Source organism: Anser cygnoides, chromosome 3 (assembly GCF_040182565.1).
Source record: "Anser cygnoides isolate HZ-2024a breed goose chromosome 3, Taihu_goose_T2T_genome, whole genome shotgun sequence".
In the NCBI taxonomy this organism is placed as follows: domain Eukaryota; kingdom Metazoa; phylum Chordata; class Aves; order Anseriformes; family Anatidae; genus Anser; species Anser cygnoides.
The window spans coordinates 22,396,719-22,417,657 of record NC_089875.1 but is presented as its reverse complement, the minus strand read 5'-3'; the positions used below and the strand labels follow the sequence as shown (position 1 = coordinate 22,417,657).

Below are 20,939 nucleotides of genomic sequence, written 5' to 3'. Positions count from 1 at the left end.
TTATTCATTCCATCTGGTTTTAGAATAGTTCAGCTGTTATAGTTTTCCCCTTGTGCCTTCAATGCCATTTTCTACCTGCTGATTTTCAAATGTGTAAGTTTTCAATCATTGGAATTCCATTTTAGAGAGGCAATAAGCTCATTTCCCTCCTCAATTAGTAAGTACCACCACATTTTAAAACATAATTTTTTCATTCGTTACCTGCAAATCTTGCTTCAAGCTCCTCACTTTTATTTGGGATGATATAATTATTGGAAGGCACGAAGGTGCAGCACGGGCAATGTAAGCTTATCTTAAATCCAAGGTTCCTGTCTGCAAAACATGAAAGTAAGTGAAATTTGTTTTACATGTGGAATGAGCCTGAAATACTGCTGAGTTAATGGATGAGGACATGGGGCAAGAGTGAAGGTAAAACACTGGTTGTCACCTCTGTGATGGAGCCATTCGTGTACAGCCTCAGTGACATCAAAAGACAACCATTCTCCTTCAGCTCTTGTTTTAACTACTTTGCTGTCAATGTACCGCTGTCCTGGTGATGATAATTCTTTGGATTTTAGAACCTGCAAGAAACAATACATGTTTGTCTACAAGTTAACATTTATCAGATTTTTATTAAAATGGACCATCGATGTTATAAAATAGCAGGAAAAGCTATTAAAGTTCAAACCTCTATGCAACAGATGTACATTCAGGCACAGTTTCGGTGTGTTTTGAAACTGAAAGATAACAGTATTTCTTAGTTTCTGCAGAATCTTTATGGTCAATTTCAATGGCAACAACACAGATTCAGTAATTTGACTATTTCAGTAAAAGTGCTTGACTAGCAAGGTCTTTTTCATATCTCATTTCCCTTAGGATAGTGCTGCAAATGATACTTGACTTCCAAGACCAAGTAACACATTCTCATATTTGCTCCCTACTTTACTATCTTCTTTTGGAGTGCTGTGAGAGGAAGGTGATATAACCCCCCACCACCCCCCCCCCCAAGGAAATCATCTTATACCCTCATGCAAAACATACCATCACATATTCCTTCCTAAGAGAAGTCACACAGGAAGACTACACTGAAGACTTGTCCTGTAACACATGTGGTTGGGGATCATAATAACTGGAACATCAAGAGAAGCTGTTTCACCGTTGTTAGTAACACTTACATGGCTAGGGCATATCCAACGGAGGGGCACCAAGATGATAAAAGGTCTGTTGTGCCTCTACTATGAGGAGAGGTGGAGAGAGCTGGGACTGTTCAGTCTGGATAAGAGGAGGTATGGGGGGGATCTTATCAATGGGTACAAGTGCCTGAGCAGAGGATGCAAAGATGACAGTACCAGGTTCTTTTCAGTGGTGTCCAATGCCAGGACAAGAGGCAATGGGCACACACTAGAACACAAGAGGTTCCATCTAAACATAAGAAAGCATTGCTTTACTGTGAGCTTGATGGAGAACTGACTCAGATTGCCCAGATTGTGGAGTCCAGCTCCTTGCAGATCTTCAGAAGGCACCTGGACATAGTCCTAGGCAATCTTCACTAAGTGTCCCTGCTTGAGCAGGGCACAGGTTCAACCAGATGACCTCTAGAGGTCCTTGCCAACCTCACCCAGTCTGTGATTCTGTGACATCAAATGCTGAAGTAGAGCCTGTACAATATAGTCTGCACTTTGAAGGAAGATAATATATTGCTTACCCATAACTAATCTGTACAGTGTTGCCTTATTAATGCTTCCAGCCTTCCTTCTGACTTTCAGTACAGGTTACACATTGAAGAGAAAAAAAATATTGTCCATACAGGTAATCTGGGGGCATGCAGGTTTGAATTGTAGCCACACAAAGATCTGTGCAACAGACAGTTCCGCTTCTGTCCAAACCTGGATGCCAGCTGTGTTTTTATTTGTGTCAAAAGTTTCAGTAAAGCTTGCTACTGAGCATGCAATAAAAATTACCTACACAAAAAAAACTCAACTCCTCCCCCTCAAGACACAGCAGTGCATGCCTAGAATTTCAAGTGCTGTATTGGGTTTATGTGGCAAGGTTTTGGTAGCAGGGGGCTGCAGGGGTGGCATCTGAAAATAGCCCAGAGGCTGCCCCATGTTAGATAAGGGCCAGTTTCAGCCAGCTCCAAAGGGACCCACTGCTGAGCCAAAGAGCCTAGCCAATAAGCAATGTTGTTTGCACCTCTGTGAGAAATATTTAAGAAAAGGGGAAAAAAAACTGCTGCACAACAGCAGCTGGGAGAGCAAGGAGTGAGAAGCAGCCCTGCAGGCCCCAAGATCAGTGCAGCAGGAGGTGCTCCAGGTGCACAACAGCAGTTCCCCTGCAGCCCAAGGGTCCCACATGGAGCAGATCTCCACGCTGCAGCCTGTGGAGGAGCCCCCAGTGGAGCAGTTGGATGTGGCCTGGAGGAGGCTGCGGCCCACAGAGAGCCCCTGGGCCGAAGCTGCAGCCCGTGGAGAGGAGCCCACGCGGGAGCAGGGGGTCTGGGGAGAGCTGCCGCCTGTGGGGGACCCGTGCTGGAGCAGTTTGCTCCTGGGGGATGGACCCCATGGTACAGAGCCATGTTCAAGCAGTGCTTGAAGAGCTGCTGCCTGTGGGCAGCTCATGCAGACTCAGTTCGTGAAGGACAGCATCCCATGGGATGGACCCCATGTGGAGCAGGGGCAGAGAGTGACTGTGAAGGAGCAGCGGAGATGAAGTGTCAGGGACTGACGGAAGCCCCCATTCCCAGTTGCCCTTTGCTACTTGTGGGGAGGACACAGAAAAGAGTGGATTGGGGGGAAAAAAGGTGGTTTTAGTTTGCTTTTAGTTTCTTACTGTTCCAGTCTGCTAGTGATAGGAAATAAATTATATTAATCTCCTTTTGTGAGTCTGTTTTGCCCATGATGATAATTGGTGAGTGATCTGCCTGTCCTTATCTAAACTCTTGAGACCTTTTCATCATATTTTCTCCCCCTTTTCCTTTGAGGAGGGGGAGTGAGAGAGCAGTTGTGTTGAAGATTAGCTGCCCCTCACAGTAAAACCACCACAAATGCTCACATTCTTCCTTGTATCTAAACAACTTGAGTGATTGCTTTTCCATAAACAAGCATAGGCTGCTATTATTTACCTTGCCTCTGAAAACAAGTGGGCTTTTGGCTGTTAACAGGCTTCTGGTTTCCCAGTTATTACTATGTTGATAGTTTTGTGATGCAGGAAGCTGGAATGCCATGCAATGTTAAGTCAACTCCAATCAACATACCACATGATAACATCACTTTGTAACTTCTGGCATGCCAGCAGTTTGAGTTCGTGTATTGTTTTGAGTTCTTACTCTTTAACCATCCAAGTCCATTACCAAATGAATAACTGACAGACATGTCTCACTATTTCCTCCTATTTTCTCAGCCCAGGACAGCCTGATATCTAGCAAACTGCTGGTATAAATCAGTGATGAAACCACATAATATATGAAGAAAAATATTTCAAAAGAGGTGTGAAATTATGTCATCATAATAAAATTAGGCTTTTCATAATGAATCAGAAAAGCAAGCTTGAAAAGCCCTGATTCTATCCAACATGTAGAAATTCCCTCTTTATTTCAAGGGAGTGCTGTACCTTTTACAGGTAAGCAGTGCAGCTCCTACAATAATGTTTGTCTTATGAGAAAAACAGCAGTAGGATAAGCTCTCTGCCTTCTTTCTGATTTACACACAACACATTTACAGCAGGACAAAGGAAGCAGAAAGACATGAGTAGTTGTTGGTCCCAATCCAGAAAATTACCAAATGTCACTTGTAGGGGATGCTAAGGTCTCCAGTAGAAATTGAGGGCGCTCAAACATTCAACACTAAGACTCCTTTTTATGAGGCAGCCTTCAAAGTGTTTGAACAACTGTTTACAGAGAGTCTGGCAGCAGCAAGTGGACTACCATTGCTCAGAAGTGCCAGAGAGATGAGAGAATCCGCAATCAATGCTGGGAAAGTCCCAAAGAAGCACAAATATAACTTTGCCTTCTCTTTGGTCTTTATCAGGTCAACTCAAGTGTTTCTGAGGATGTAATGCAGCTGTCATTTTACAGAGATGGGGGGCGGGGGGAGCAAATAAGACTCAAGAACTTGGCTAATTTCTCTTCCTTTCTGCACAGTCATATCTTTCCACAGACTCCAGAAACTGCATACCTCACAGTTTTGGCAGTGATGTAAGGATCTAAAAGTAAGTAATGTGCCAAAAGTAATCTCTTGAGGTTAACTATAATTGGTCTTAGATGTGTTTTGAAGACTTGGTTGTGCCTTGGTATCCAAAAGAGAATGTCTTTATTCCAGTCTCACTCCTATGAGAAGACAAAGTGAGGAATTGGCAATGTGTGTCTGGCATGAAAGACATTTGTAAAATTACAAGAGATCATTACCACACATATTTAACAGTACAGAGAGCATCCATCCTGACCTATGAACTGGATGATAAAAGTGTTTGCAGGTTTCAAAACCGTAGAACACGATGGACAGCATGGATTACGAGAGCCAGATATAATCTATCCTGCAGTATCTAGGGTATCTGAAAGCAAGGCTCCTTTCCATGTGATTTATGCAACATGTTTGGGAAAAAAAAAAAGAATTAAGACGGAGCTAAAAAGTCACAAACTAAGTATAGCATAAGTAATTTCCACAACTGACACGATGTATTAAGCAGACACTCGTAATTCTTAAGCAAAAAGCTTTTCAATGTGATGAGTACCACACACAATGAAATTAGCAGGTCTACTTCAATCTCAAGCAAAAATGATCTAGCCTCACTGTTCCCATTTTTTCCTTTCTTTTCTGCACTTATCCTTGCAAGTGCAGAAGTAGTAGTTCTAACACAGAGCAAATGGATGATAAAATCCTAGACCCATCAGTCTGTTTCTTCCCCCAAACCCACCAGATGAATTCACTTTCCTATACTGCGTTCCAACTCCATACATGCTAAAGCAGCAACACGATGCACAGTAGTAATTAAAATGGTCTCTCTGAAGGAACCTATCAGAAAGTTTTATAGCTACAATACAGTCTTCAAGTGAGCCTTCCAGAAATTATTATATAAGTATTTTAGGTTCTCTATGCCATCTTCCCCCCTCTTTGGTTTGTTTCTTTGTAGTTTGTACTGCCTTTCTGGTCATACCTTCATCAGTCCTTTTCTCCCAACACACCATTCAAGCCCATTCCCACTGAAAAACTTCTCTTTTAGTATTTCCAATAATTTCTTCCTACTAGATCAACTAGCTTAGTTGCAAAAAAGTTTTTCCTATGCCTTGTGGCTTCTGTGCTTTAAAGTTCATCTACTTCTTCCAACTATAATGATAGGTCTTAGAGATATTACCTTTATCTATAAACATTGCTTTGCCTATAAACATTGTATTGCCTTTATGCTTAGCCCATTGCAACCACATCTAGCACTACAAAAAATGTTGTTGCACAACTTGCATCTGCAGGAAGCCTAAAAGGTGAAAGCCTTTGGCCAACAGTTTTCAGTTCGCATATTCAGTTCATGTATATTAACATAAGAAAAAAACACCAGAGAGAAAGAAGACCAAATTAAACTTCTAGTTCAATCCTTTCTCATTTCCTTCTGGCACCTCATCCAAACTCTCCCTCTTAAAGAGGCAGAAGTTTGATACGTCTGTGGATCATGATCTGGATTGTTAGCGTTTCTGGGGGTTGGGGGAGTATTGTGCATCATCACCCACATGTAGAAGTGACAGATTCAATCACTTGCACTAGTAAGAGACAGAATTTCCACACATACCACCTTACCCCCCTCAGTTTTCCGCATGGGCACAAGTAGCTGACAATGCATAAAAACCGCATGTGTGAAGGTATGAGCATGCACACCTTTACACATGCATGAGTGAAAGCTCAAGACCAACAATCTGAAAAATCAGGTTGTGCAAAATCTCTGCAGCTTCTAAACATGGGGATGTTCTGCCACTTATGTATCTTTATTTAGTCCCCTTCAAAGGGATTAAGCAACCTTGCCTTTTCTATTAAAGGACTACACATAGACGTATGACCACATTATGTGAGGATTAGCTGAATAGGTAGATGGGTAACAAAAAGGTTATCCAGCAGACTTCTAGCCTAGTACGCAGAATAATTTTCATTCAGTAGCACTGCTGTAAAATTTAAGAACAATGTTTTTATCTACCCTCTTTTTGTACATAATTCCTCCCTTCTACATGAAAGCAAATACTTAGCCAAAACTCTTCCATCAATCTCTGCTTGACACATTAGCGCGCATACTTGAGCCTTGCCTTCTAGCTGTCATTCTATGGGCACTGCTAACCTTCCCCTTGTCTTCTTTTTTCATAGAATCATTCAGGTTGGAAAAGACCTCTAAATCATCTAGTCCAACCTTTTACCTAGTACTGGCAAGTCCACCACTAAACCATACCACTAAGTCCTACACCTACACGTTTCCTGAAGACCTCCAGGGATAGTGACTCAACCACTTCCCTGGGCAGCCCATTCCCATGCAGCACAACCCTTTCAGTAAAGAATTTTCTCCTAATATCCAACCTGAACCTGCCCTGGCGCAACTTGAGGCCGTTTCCCCTTGTCTTATCACTTGGTGCTTGGAAGAAGAGCCCGATCCCTACCTCACTACAACTTCCTTTAAGGTAATTGTAAAGTACAATAAGGTCTCCCCTGAGCCTTCATCCCAGTTCCCTCAGCTGCTCCTCATAAGACTTGTTCTCTAGACACTTCACCAGCTTTGTTGCCCTTCTTTGGGCATGCTCCAGCACCTCAATGTCCTCCTTGTAGTGAGGGGCTCAAAAACTGAACACAGAATATTTCTATTCTGACCCTTCAAAAAACCCACAGGGAAAAAATATCTTATGAATCTCCATGAAGGATCTCAAGATATCACATACATGAAGCTACTGCCAGCAGCACAAAGAAAAAGAAAATAGTGAATATATGAATAATGCAGGTAATTGCAGGAAAGGTTTTATGAAGCAGCCAGCCAGATGCAAACAAACCATTGCTCTTGCTTGTACAGGGACATGTTTAGGAAGCCCTCTTGGAGATCTCAGTGATGACAGCCTTTACATGTCACCCTCATGTGAGACCTGCCAGATTTCTGGTATTTTATAAATCCCATTGAAATCTTTTGTTCTTCATTGGTTCTGGGCTGTTCTGCCCAGTCCTCAAAGAGAGGCTCTGCTCTGCTGGCAAGGATTTATCAGCAATCCTCCTCATTTGTTAGAGGAGGCTGGACCCTGATGCTACCTTGGAAGCATATCCCAAATCACCATAACCAGCCATCCAGTGGTGAAATGGCTTAATTTTGTCATAAACTGGCTGCAGAAGAATCACAAACATGTTTCCAAAAAAGAGTGACCTCTACAGTACTTCTGCCAACTGCTCTGCTTGTTTTTCAACCAACCGGAGAGCATGAACTGATACACTTTAAAAATAAAAAAAGTATCATGTAGCTGAAATCTTCACTAAAATACTGGAGGATAAAAACTGTTTACTTATATGCACACATTTATCCTCCTAAGTAACTACCACACAGTTCCGAGTATATAAATAAGGACAGGGATTGTCTTAGGCTGTATTTTATAAACTGCAAAGTATACTGTGAACACTATAATTCATGATAACAAACAAAGCAGAATGTTTTCAAAATTAGTAGAAACATGGCTTCTTTAAAAATGGGGCATATCAGAGGCTGATCTCAGCAGAGTACCAGTGTTTGGTGTCAGTGTAATTATATCAGTTCAAAACCAGAAAACCTCCAAAACCCAGGACTCTGCTAATAGAAAAGCAATCATTTTGCTCAAGTTTTCCTTTGCCTACTCCTGTTCTCATTTATATACACAGCTAAAGTAGGGGATAACTCAATGAGCACATTAGTGCATGTGTTTTAAACAATAACTGCTCAGAGCAGACACCAGAAGAGCCTGTCTTCATGACTCATTACACACATAAAAGGAAAAAGTTCAACAGAAACACAAACTGGTTCTTTCAAATAACTCCACAACAGCAACTTGCTTAGTTTATTTCAGGTTTGATGGCCTGGCCAGTAGCTACTCCTATTCCCCCACAGCTACCACAAGCAGATGCAAAAGAATAGGAAAATTACAATTAAGTATAATTCACAGTGGAACAGTTTTGGCTAATAAATTCATCACCTCACTGAAACCAAGCAAACAAACAGCTGAATGTGATCCAGCTGTGATGATACACAGACTGATGCATCAATTGCATATACCCGCTGCAGCCAAGAAAACCCTACTCACAAATCAAAGGCCAAGCTTCAGCAGCAAGGGCATTTTATAGCTAGGTTTGAGAATTATAGTCAGCAACTGTTTGAAAATATTTTTGGTGACTTATGGTTTCTTAAAACAAGTTGATGAACTTTCAAAACATAATAATAAGATAGTATGGTCACCTAAAAATATCTATTGTGTCTGCTGTGTTGCCCTGGTACTTCGGGTGGTGGTCACTGCTGTCAGACAGTGTGGGATCTGCCATCACCGAGGAACAGTAAAGATGGTATTATCTTGTAAAAACCTGCTATTAATCTGGTTTTCCTCTCAATTTATTCTGAACTGTCTGATCTCCTCCCTCCAGATGCTGTTGGCTCCCCGATAACTTCCTTCCTTCCCTTCTCTCCTCTGTCATTTCAGACTTCTGCGATGTTCTTGTATTACAACATCTTGGCAGACTCACTAATCTTTCTCTTACTTATCATCATTATCCATGGTTTCCATTGGAACTTCAAGGGCCTTTTACAATAATGGAAATAACCTGATATGTACTTGTGAGCTCAAAGTAAATAAGTCCAAACAATGAGATCCAGTGGTAAACGATGTGCTAATGATGGTTAATATCAGAGCAGAGATAAATTTCGCTATGCAGAACATCGTGGCTGAAAACTGCCATCTAAAATAATCTCTTCTGGACTAGCAGAATACTGCAGGGGACTCCAGCCTAATCCCATGCAGCATGATGACTGGATTCCCAAGGTCTGCATATGCAGCTGCTTGTGGTTTCCAAATTCTTACATACTATTCACTCTACTGAAAGAATAATTTGCTGCCTCAGTCCAGATTTCAAAGGTCTCCTCAGACAGCTCTCATGGACTTCATCCAGCCCCTTGTTTCGAAGCTTAAAGTTAAAAAATGGCAATGCTAACTCTCAGTCCTTTCTCACTCCCTTGTTGAGTTCAAGGTCTTGGACACCAGGATAAGCAAACCTTTAATTCTGCTGCAAACCACTACAGTCTCTCCTATCCAGTTTCTTACTCATTATATGTGGAAACATGTTGTAAAGCGCCAAAACCTCCATATAACACATTTTGCCACTTAATTGGGAGTCTACCAGCTATCGTAATCTTAGTTTTTTTCTTATCACCACTAGTGCAAGAAACCAACTGTATTTTTTTCAAAAATTCTCTATGTAAACTTACACTATTTTCATAATCACTTTTGCAGAAGAGTAATTCAGATTCTGCCTTCAGTGTGATGCAGCTAAAAGGGGTTCACAGCCCCCCTGCTTATCAGTGGAAGCCTTTCCATTACTTGCAAAGGTCTCCGAATCAGGCTCAAAACGAGGGCAGAGTCTTTAGAGACTAGTATATGAGATGCAGAGTTCCTGCCAAAATACAAAGGTATGGAGTACTTGCCAAAGTCTTAAAAAAAAGCCATAGCTCTATGATCCATCTGCTCAGAACTTGCCAGACACGTTCTTCATGCAAACTTGCAAATAAAAAGAACATATTGCACACATAACCCAATCCCTTTTATATCTGGATGGGCTACAGCTGCAGCAGGATTCCCTTACAGTGTCAGCTGCTACTCACTTAAAGGTAAAAGAAGGTGAAGTGTGAGGGGGTAAAGAGATGAGCTGCTTAAGCAGGTCAGAAAAGAAAGGGAAATGATGTATGTCAGGGATTCACTGTGGCTGACTCATTGCATCACTGTGGTGAGGGGATGAGCCTCATGGAAGAGGATGGAGTCTGAGAAGGGATTTCCTCTCCATTCGTTCCCCAAGCAGGGCCTTCCTCCCGTTGCCGAAGATATATCTGCAGTGCTTGCTGGGGCCCCCTGCGGCTGCTCTGCTTGATTTACGTTTAAGCAGGCAGGAAGACTGTGTTGTGTAAGTGATAAACAAGAACGGAGGGTCTGGGGTCCTTCTCCTGGAAGATTTTGAAATATTGACTGCAATTTCCTGCCGTTTAGAAGATTTTAAGATAGCTCCTAAAAAAGATTTTACATAAAATAAAACAAAACAAGAAATCCTGTAAACTTATCTAGCATTTAGCTTTAACTTGCCAGAGGCACATTATGTTTTATTAAAATATCAACAAAGAGGAGCCAAAGTCAACAAAAACAGAGAGGGTTCTCCTGTCTCCTAGCCAAGTTCCCTACGTCCTTGCAGGGTACTCCTGTGTTCATCCGCCTTCTAAGCTCAGGTCTCCCAACCCCTTCATCTGTCCTGTCTCTGATAGCCATATTTCATGTTCACATACATTTCATCACAAAATTTTGGCATTAAAGTTTGTTTGCTGTTTTAATATTTGGACTTACTACTTTTTCTAAGATGCTGTCTTCTTTCACACGTCACTCCTCTTTCTTCCCTTCCTCTGCCTGAATTGTTTTTCTTCCATCACAGTTCTTATGATTTGCTTTTCTCACCACCTACAGGCTTCCACCCAAACCACTCCCATCCTCCATTTTCTTCCCTCATCTATTCTTCTTCATACAGGCTTCTCTCCTACAAAGCTGCACATTATTTTCCTTTACCTCTCCTTCACAGCTTTTCTTCATTACTGGACAAGGAAGCAGGGCATAAGGAAGCCCAGAGTCCTTTTGTTGTCTCATCACACGTGAGTGATACGGAATTGTTTCTGGGGTCTTTTTGCTGAGGGCCTGTCATTTGCTCTTAAGTCGGAAAAGGCTCTATAACAGTTTTCTTTTTTTCGGACCCAAGAGTTGCTCTTTCTCATCTCTTGCAGCCATTTCTGTTCTCTAGCTAGCCCTCAGGTGAACTATCTGACAACAAAGCTTCCCAGCTTTCCTCAACACCTTCCTCACCTCCAATGGGCCTCTTAGCACCAATATGATATTCCCCAGCCCCGTAACTATCAACCTGCAGTATTTGGTTCAAACTTGTGTGCGTCTCAGCCTAACGTGCATCTGGTTTCCCTGCACGACTGCAGCCCGAAGAGCAAGAACGCAAATTCAGAGGCTTGTCTCTGACCTGTGTCCTACATTCCCCATAATATACACACACCACAAACTAATAAATCTATCAGCTCAGCACCCTACATTGCTGTCAGGTCAAGTTAGGAGTATGCACCAGCTCATGCCAGTAGCTAATGGGGTATTATATACTTCAAGTTGTCTTCAGTAACTGCTCTGTTCTGGCAAGAGCTAGCTGCATCCAAGATAAGTCTTAAATGGCAAAGAATATGATGCACCAATAAATACTTCCTTTCACCCACGCTCACAGATTATTTGCCGAAGATACTCTACACAGTCTCAAATGTAGCAAGTATTTTGTAGGGGATACAGTACTCAGAATAGCAAAAAATAATAATAATAAAAAAAGGGATTCTGGAACAAAGAGAAAGCAGCAATTTGACTGAAATATGCTGCAAGTTAACTTCCTCTGATCCTCTGGTCTTCAGTTGCTGGGGGGCCAGGGAGGGCTGGCGGAGCCAAAAGCTATTAGGTCCATACTATACACTGAGTTTGGCACTTCAAAGAGCACTGCACATTTACCATTTAACCATAACCTTTCAACCTTTCATATTGCAAGAGTCTGGTTTCAGGACAGCAATACATAAATTGTGGGATCCAAATACTTGAGTTGTGGATCACAGCAACAGCAGTCAATTGGAACCAAATGCCCCAGGTGATGTGTGTAACACAGGCGTCCCGTGCCAGCTGAGTGCCACAAACTCTTCTTCCTGGGATTTTGTTCCATGGCACTAGAGACAGCACTTTTGGGAAGGAAAAAAAAAAAAAAGTGAGCAGGGCCCCTCTGCTCTTGATTATACTTAGATCAATCTAGAGTAGCTCTACTGCAGCCAGTGTAAATTGCCTCAGATTTGCACCACTGAGATCTGGCCCAAATCTATAGCAGCTCACTTTAAACATATTCCCTAACTGAAAAACAAGACAAAACACTGTCTGAACTGAAAACATTTGAAAGACTGATTGTGGTTTAAATTTAAATCTGACTCATAGTGGGGTAATATGTTCCACAGCATCCTCCTTCTTATACCTCCAAGCAAGGAGAGAGATCCTTAAAGAAAACAGGTTAGACACTGTGTGGAGGGTATTCACTTCTTCCTAGACCCCATGTGAGTGCCACAGGAGTCCTTGGCATGGAGGGGACCATCCCCAACACAGAGAGACCAAAGGTCTGCTCCCCCTTGCTTGCTCATCATAATGCAGTGTCCCCCTGGGCTTTAGCCTGGTGCTGTACATTTATTTGCTTGGACATTTCATGCAGTACATCCCCTCATCCACCAACCACCAGCTACCCACATATGCAGTAGCGTCAGATAACAACAATGCTAAAATCCAGTGCTTTAGCTGCATTTTTGTGATGCTTTATGATGTGTTACCAAAACATGGCACTGCTTCCATAGGAAGCAATTATTACTTGTTATTGTTTGACCGTCTGTACATAATAAAACTACCTCAAAAACAATACCACAATGCTCCCTGAACAACTACTTTTTACCCCGCAAGGGTTTTCACTTGTCCAGCTTTGTGGTGTTGCCTATTTATTCTTTGGAATGCTTATTCATAAAAGGCAAGTTTTTTTTCTGAAGGGTGCAGGGACTCTATTCATAAATACAGAAGCACCTTAATAAAAGAAAGATGTGATGAAGTCTTCAAAGCAGGGAAGAAAACTGATGAACAAAGACATTCCCATAACAACCAAGCTTTATCTGATCAAATTCCAATAAAGCCTGCATTTGGCATAAATCTTTAAAAACATAGCAAGGGCCACTGGAGGATGCTAAAGCTTTTTTATTTAATATTACTCTTTCTCCCTCCCCCAGGAGTACTTTATCCCCTTAATATTTTCTGAAGTCTTGGTGCACATTAAGAAGTGCATCACGAAACCACAGTGCAGTGGAGAAGCATGGGAGAGCACTGGCTGCCCCTGAGGTTACACTGCTTCCCCTCCTTCCCTCCAGCTTCCCACTCTCCAACGTGCTGATAGCTCAGCGGCACCATGAGCGGATTAACCCTCACTTTCCAGCAGAAGAAATAACAGAAAAGATAGTGCCTTTAAATAACTTAATTCTTTATGGCTTCACTTAACTAGAGCCAAGAAAAGACAGAAGATTTTATACCAACATTATGAAAGAAGCTTAATTCCCACTTCTATGAGCTTTATGGTTTTTTTTCTACCTCAAAACTACCTAATTTGTGCACTGCATTTCCCATCTGCACAGGAACACACAGATGTGACCGACTAATCCTCAAATACCCAGAAAAGTATTTTGGGTGAAAAAAGACATTAAAGGAACTGCTTCCGCTCTCGGGGATTACCACTCACCCCCTGGCTCCAGCAGACTATTTGAAAGTTTGAAAGCTGGCAGCAAGATGCAGCACGTTTCACTGTGCTCTCTGAGCCTTGCCGAGCATCTTGAGAGCAGAGGCACAAGTTGAACAGAGGAAAACCAGCACTGCATGGGACTTTGCAAAGGGACTTAACTTAAATCCCATTAATTCCCTGGATACGCTCCCCTGTGATCAGTGAGGCTACCTGAGAAACCAGCTTAGACTTCAAAGCCTGCAAACACCACAGAAGAACCATGAACATGTGGCCAGGGAGCTGCCCAGCTCAGCAGAGTCCATGGACCTGAGTGGCAGGATGTGTCCAGGGCACCTCCAGAAGAATTCATCTCCAGGACCTACTGCCCAGGTGCAGCTGGCTTGGCCAGTGGATAAACAACCACTTGCTCCCAAAACAAACATATCAGGGTCCTCTCTGTTCTGACCTTACCGCTGTGTGTAGGGACAGGATCCTGCTGTTCCTGCTCTGGGGCTAGGAGCAAGGGGCCACGGCTCTGGCTCGCCATGCCAAGCAGCCCCAGACTGCCTTCCTGGAGTCAGTGCAAATAAGGGCTGCAGGAAAACACAGAGTCCTTCTCTGATGTGGTTTGGAAAAAGGAGCCAAGTGGAGCCGGAGGAAAGATTAGCTGAAAAGGTGCAGTCTTGCATTTCTTTCTCATTTTAAGGGTAGATCTGTAAGGTCAGAGGACCACACAAAGAAAGAATCAGGAGGAGAAACAAAATATTTATATTCTGCTTGCTTGTTTTTTCTATGTTCCCTGCATGTCTGTCTCTAACTGTTCCTAAAATAGTCCTTCAGAGCAGTATTGTCCTTTCTGCATCACTTGTGTGTACGCTGCTACTAAACTGCCACTGGACAAAATTGGATTGCTCTAGGAGACCTGCCTGTGGTCAGGGGCGCCTGCTTTTCCACTGAATCACAGCAAGAGAGCTCTTTCTCTCCCCAGGAGACTTTTGCCCCTTTCTTCCTGCTTGACTTAGAAAGAGGCAAAGACACAGCAACAACCATTCCCTGAAACTACAGGTATGAGAGGAATTTGAAAAACCCTCATCAAGAAGATCTCCTCGGCAAAGCAAAACACTAGAACAGTAGGCAACCCGAAACTTGGTGGGAGGAAAGAAAGAAAGAAAAAAAAAAAGCTAATAATTAAACGTTGCTTATGCAAGACAAAAAACCACATTGTTGCTTCTGGGCACAACAGCCCTGGCAAGCCCAGCACTATCTCACAAGACAGGAAGCAGTGCTTATGCATGGCGGAGGAGGAGCAGCTGCACTTGCCAAACCTACCAGCGATCTCCTTTGCGAGGCTCTCTCTCCATGCATGGCTTTTCAAGCTTCAAGCAAATATACCTGAGAAAGTTTCCAGCCCCTACAGAATATATTTGCCTCTCCCACTTCCAATTAAATGCGCATCTTCCTCATTCTCTCTTACCCCCCATGTTTGTTCCCTCCTCCACTGTTTGACACCCCTATCACTACACAACCCTGAAGCTCCTCTAGCTGCACTATGGCACCAATGCCTCCTTAGTCATCCTTCCCTGCCTTCAGCTCCTTGTTCTACTCTATAAAGTTGACATTTTTAGTTTGAGGATGCTTCTATAGCATTGTCCTGCAACACATCCTCCTCTCCAACTTCTCCTTCCATTTGCTTGTTGTTAAACACTGCATAGTCTCAAACATTGTGATGGAGATTAGGCGTAGGAGGATTTAGGGACTCTGATACTCTTGCAGCAGAGCCAATGATAAGAAACCCAGGCAGTTCAGACCAGCCATCACAGAGGTAAGGTAGTACCTGCATACAAGCTTTTAGGGAGCAGTACGTAAAAGACTGCAAGAAGTGGTAAATATGACCAAAGGGCAGGTAGGGGTGGAAGAGTAGAGGAAGGAGAAGACTAGAGAAGCTTATAAGGAGCAAAGAAGAGAGAAGCACTAGCAGGCAGCTCTCATCATTTTGATATGTTTTCTGCAGGGAAATGCTCCAGGAACAGCTTGTTTCTCTGCAGGAGAAGAAACAAGTACCATGCCTAGCATACACCTGGCACAAACACACTCACAGCTCACCGCCTCTGGCAAGCCTAATTCTTGGTTATAGAAAAGCTCTAATCCTACAATAACCAGCACCTCATTACTCACCCAACACTTCAATCAGTATGTCCCACCCAGTCTCAAAAAGAGACTGCCTTACTCACCAGCTATATATTTATCTACAGGACCGAGGTACCTGCCCTAGGTGCAGGTGTCAGTCATTTCCATGGGCACAGGCTTGCTGGAGTCAGACTCTCTCAAATGAGCACCAGCTGTTTCTCATCACAAGCCAAGTTCCCAGCCAAGTAAAGGCCCTTTCTTCCCTACCTCCGCTGAACCCTTTGCATCCCGCATTCCTCAAACACGGAGGTGCAATGAGCTGAGCTCAGGTAATCTCAGCTGTATTCCTTCCAGCTGCCTGATTAACAGCCCTCAGAAAGCTAAGCGATGCCATTACCTCCATTGAGGATGTCTGAATAGTGAGGTCAAGTCAGAACATATGATCATTTTGACAGGTTGGTGTGGCAACAGCACAGGGACATGAAGCATAATTCTGTGTGATGGCTCTTACACACCAAGGACACCACTGACTTTCAAAGATTTCTGTTAGCTTTTTCTTTTAACAAGTGACATGTTATTTAGTCAACTTTTCTGCTGGTCTTTTCTTGGGAAGGCACACAGCCAGGTTGCAGTCTTGACAGCAAGCACCTGGTGACCACCTGCAGACCTAAACCCCATTCAATGGGGAATCAAAATTCTCTCCTGTTTAAATAATGTTTTAAAAACCCAGTGCATCTTCTCCTGCTGTCAGTCTCTAAGGCTGGCTTATGCTGTCACTCCAGCAAGCAGAAATTGCATCTCTGCTACAAGCTTAGTTCGCACTTGAGCATACCAGGCAGAAAAATGTGAACTTTGAAAGTGAGGGAGATAACTAACTTGAATTTGCACCCACAGGATCAGACCCAGGCTTTACTGTGCTGCAAACTCGTGGCTGTGCTCAGGTGCAGCAAATGAGGGCAGCAAAAACAGGGCCAAAGAAGGGTTCAACGTACTTTATTTAACAAGATGACTTCTTCCCTAGCAGGGTTTTCAGCTGAACAAATTCCAGGTTGGTAGAACAACCGTGAGTTTTAGCCAGTATAAAACTGCTAGGAGTTGATTCCTTTTTTTGCCGTTGGTTTTCTTGGTGAGACGATCTATACTTTACATGAAATATGCTCTAGAAAATAGTTCCACAAACATATGCACTGACTCTATGCAGTTGACCTTAATGGGTTTAGCATGTGTGCAAACTGACTCACTACCTAGGTAAAGGAGCCTCTGCTTGAGCTTGTTCACACGCAGAGGATGTTTTGTGGGGTTGTGATGGCTTCTATGCAAGACTGAATTTGCTTCTTCAGTGACAACACCATCTGACCAAGTTTACAAATCATCTCATGTCACTGGTTGAAGTGCAGGGTACAATTTGAAAACAAACAGAAAAAAGAAAAAATCTTATCAACACCCCAGAGTAAAACAGTCACTGGGTCATTTTCTTCCTCTCTCCTAAACTGCTGAATTTTCCACTGACTTGCTTCGAGCCCTGGGCCACCATACAGAAGTCAGTCCTGAAACTGCAACGACTTGAAACTCAGTTATTAACGATGACATTTCTGCAAGGAACAGTTAATCGGCTTATCCTGAACACAGGCCAGAGAGAGGAATTTGATTTCTTCTATGTAACCTACAGTGTAGATCAGGCGTTGGGAGAGGGAGACCCTCAGAACTCCTTGCTTGGTGCCTTGTTCTGTCACTTACTTACAGCAAATCATCAACACGAAGCTTCCATATGCCACCTCCATCGCTATATGCTGAATGCTAGAGTCCTGAAGCACACTTTCTAGAAAAGTATGTGTATTTCAGCTTCATATGACTTTGAATGAAGTTCTTTCTAGCACAGTCACAGGAAAAAAGTTACCTTTGAAAGAAGGCAGTAACAGCCAGAGCCTTACCTGGTACAGCTCTATCCGCTGCTCCGAGACCCGCGCCTTTGAGTTCTGCAGGCGGAAGACCCTGAACTCGGCCTTCACCAAGTTGGAGGCATTCTTCTCCATCGCCGAGACATCAAATCTCACGATTCGGAAGTACAGGCTGTAATAGCTTGGTGGGATGGCATCTGCAAGAAGGCAGTGCGATTCTTTATGTATTTTTTCAAATGATATAATACATTGTTCTTTCATACAATGCAATGCAAGACAACCTCAGCGGTAAGGGAAATATCTGTAGAAGGATTCAGTTTCCAATAGGCAATTTAATATCATTAACAATTTAACCTCCCAAAAAACAACCCCACATGTGTTTGATTACAGGAACAGCAGATTAATAGAGATTAACAACCATTTCCAACTCTATTTCAGGGCATGCGTTTAACCCCATTCTTTCTACATACTGGTGGAAAATCTTGTATGCTTCTAAATTGGAAAAAAATCAGAACAGTTGGTATCTGGCAAATGCCTTCAGACTTGCACAGAGTTCACAGAGATCTACTAAGAAGACAAGTAACAGGAAATCATTTGATATGTATACTTTCTAAAACCCATTTTCCCCCAGGGCATGGAGTATAAATTAGTCAGCTTCACGTTTTGTTTCCTTTTTAGCTATTAAGGATTTTTATTGGAATAAAATATTCATTCTGATTATAGCAAGGGCAAAAATAGAAGAGGAAGAAGAAAGGGAAGTAAAAGACATGCAGGCAGTAGACATTATAAACAGAATTACATGTATATTGACCATTTGCAAGCAGTAAAATTCATAAATAAAAGCACCCCTCACTATATATTAGGGGGAAAGCAGAAAAAAGATTAAAAAAATAAAAATAAAAAAACAAAAAACAGAAAAATGGAATCAAGTCTTCAGTAATGGTATCAAAAGTATCAGTTTAGGTTTCAAAATAATCTCTTCCTCCTTCCCAGCTGTAAACCCTGACTGAGGTTAAGCAGCAAACTACTTTTGCACAATTCGGATTACCCTGAAGGGTTCAGTGATCATCTGAGGCTGTTCCACCTATTCCTGGCCAAGAGCACAAACAGAAAACCATGTGCAGAAAACTCTGAACATGCTCTGTATGTGTGACATTCTCCACACCCTGTTGTTTGGCAAGACTTTCCTCAAATTGCAGAGTGGGCACAGCGAGCCAAATTCAGGGATGAGTTGAAATGACTCAAAGGCCCTGATAAAATCTCCATTCAAGCCGAGGGAAAGGTTTCCTCTTCTCTTACATTTTGAAACGTACAAAGAAACAGAAGAAAGATGAAAACTGCATCGTGGCAGGGGGGAGGATTTTCAGCAGAGGAAGCAAACTTCATAGGCTTCCTTGGGGCAACACCAGCAGAAACACTTCAGATAATAATTATAAAATATTAAATTTTCCCACTAGCCACATAGTTCAGGATTTGTCAGACAGTGACAAGAGACAACAGCCTGCACATTAGAGAGGTGAGCAGTTAAGCTCCCATAAAGGTCAGAAATCCTGGTGAGGTTTCACGCTTGTGTACATGTCCCAGCTCTCCACCCATCCAGGCCATCCATCCATTCACCTACTAATGGAGTAAAGGACTTTCTTCTGGAAGATACATAATTCTTCATAGATGTATATACATAACACAGCACAGAGATTGGAGAACCAGGACATTTATCTTTACTTCTAGCTACTAATGATTAAAGATAGTTGGAATAAATCAGTAATGATACCTATTCATATTAATGAGACACATTAATAGCTAAGGACCAGCTCACAAACATTTAGTGCTTATAGACTGGCTGCCACTATCAGAACTTCTGATCAATGCAGCAGCCCCAGACTGCACAAGACAACACATTTAGCAGACTTAATGCTCAGTTACACGTGTAACATCCAGGTTGTGGTATCTCTTCAAGTAACTCTTTAAAGGCTCAGAATGACTACAGCATAAACTCCAAGTGCCAGTCAGTCACAGAAGGAATAAACTAAGTGTATTCTCCTTATAATATTCACAAACACTCTTCCTCTAGATAATTCAGCCAAAATCATTTTTAGAATGGAAAGATGTAAAAACTCTTAAAAATAATCACAGAGATGAGAAAATCTTACAGAGAAAGGTAGAATCTAGGCCTCGACCATAGATGCATTATAAGTGAGAGATGACAAGTTCTCAAAATGCTTAAAAAATGCTCTGAAAGAGTACTTCCCATAGAAGACCCTCAATATATAAAATTTGGAAGAGATATAAATACAAACAGGAAGCCCCAGACTTCCTCGTGGCCCGATGTAATTAGGAAAAGAAAGTTCTCAAATCTTCACATCTGCAGTGCTCCACAATAAACCCAAAGCATTGTGATCAGTATTGTCACCTACCAGCTACAACCTTATAATGAGAACTCAAAGCAAAAGGGTTATGAATTACCCCCACACCAGAATTTCTCCTCTTTACCCTGAGTAATACGTAAGTGCTTGTCTCTCTCAATGCTTGTTTTCTCTCTGAAGGAGAAATACATGAAAGTCTTCTGAGAAAAGCTTAACTGTATGTAATGATGATCTTAATTTTGATAGATTTTGAAAATTCTTAAGAAAGCTACTTGGTTCAGAGGTTACATCCTCATTTAGGAGGGAAACAATCTCTTGAATTTATTTTTCTACTATAGGAAACTCCAAGACTACTACTTGTTCCTCAGCCAAACCTAATCCTACTAGGAATATAATTTGGCATAATAACATGTATATATAAGATTGATGCTTCCAGGATGAGTTGTAAGTTGTCCTTCCCTGTCATTTATCTGAGGCATCAGCCTACAATTTAATTCCCTGTGGACAAGCCGAACTAGCAGACAGCCACTTGCCCTGGCACGGACAAACACTGTCCATCTTGACTTTATTTCAGATTCAAAAGTCCTATTTAACTGTCTGCTCGATTTATATTTAGCTTCTAACTTATTTCTAGAACTTTCTTGGACTTTGCTTGTAGCCTTTCTTTTCCATGTCTTTATTTTAGATACCATATATTATAAATCTGTGAATATGCATCTGAAACGATTTTCCTAAACCATCTCTCCATTTATATTTTTTCTCTATCATATATATGGAAAACAGTTACAGCCAGAGAAGGAATACTCTCTTAGTGTGCATGCTTTTGTGTTTCAGTATGTGCATTTGCATACACACTGAATGAGTATTTACCTTCTGTTGGAAAGCAGACATAAGACAATGACAATGGAGAAGAATGAATTCTTATCTTAAATAAATTTCATCTCCCTCATGAGACAGTTTTATACCTCACAAAAAACATAAGAAGTATGATTTATTTATTCTATCATTCACAACAGTATCCATGGGAAGTC

At 42.0% G+C, this 20,939-nt stretch overlaps 1 protein-coding gene across 1 annotated transcript in view; it reads right to left on the bottom strand.

The window, feature by feature from the left end:
• TGFB2 (transforming growth factor beta 2) overlaps window positions 1-20,939 on the bottom strand; it is a 74,277-nt gene that overhangs the window by 9,860 nt on the left and 43,478 nt on the right. The window contains exons 2-4 of the mRNA XM_013174005.3: window positions 17,579-17,742; window positions 428-560; window positions 202-312 (exon numbers count right to left, since the gene is read on the bottom strand). Of these exons, the coding sequence (XP_013029459.1) occupies window positions 202-312; window positions 428-560; window positions 17,579-17,742 (408 nt within the window). The remainder of the gene's footprint in view (window positions 1-201; window positions 313-427; window positions 561-17,578; window positions 17,743-20,939) is intronic.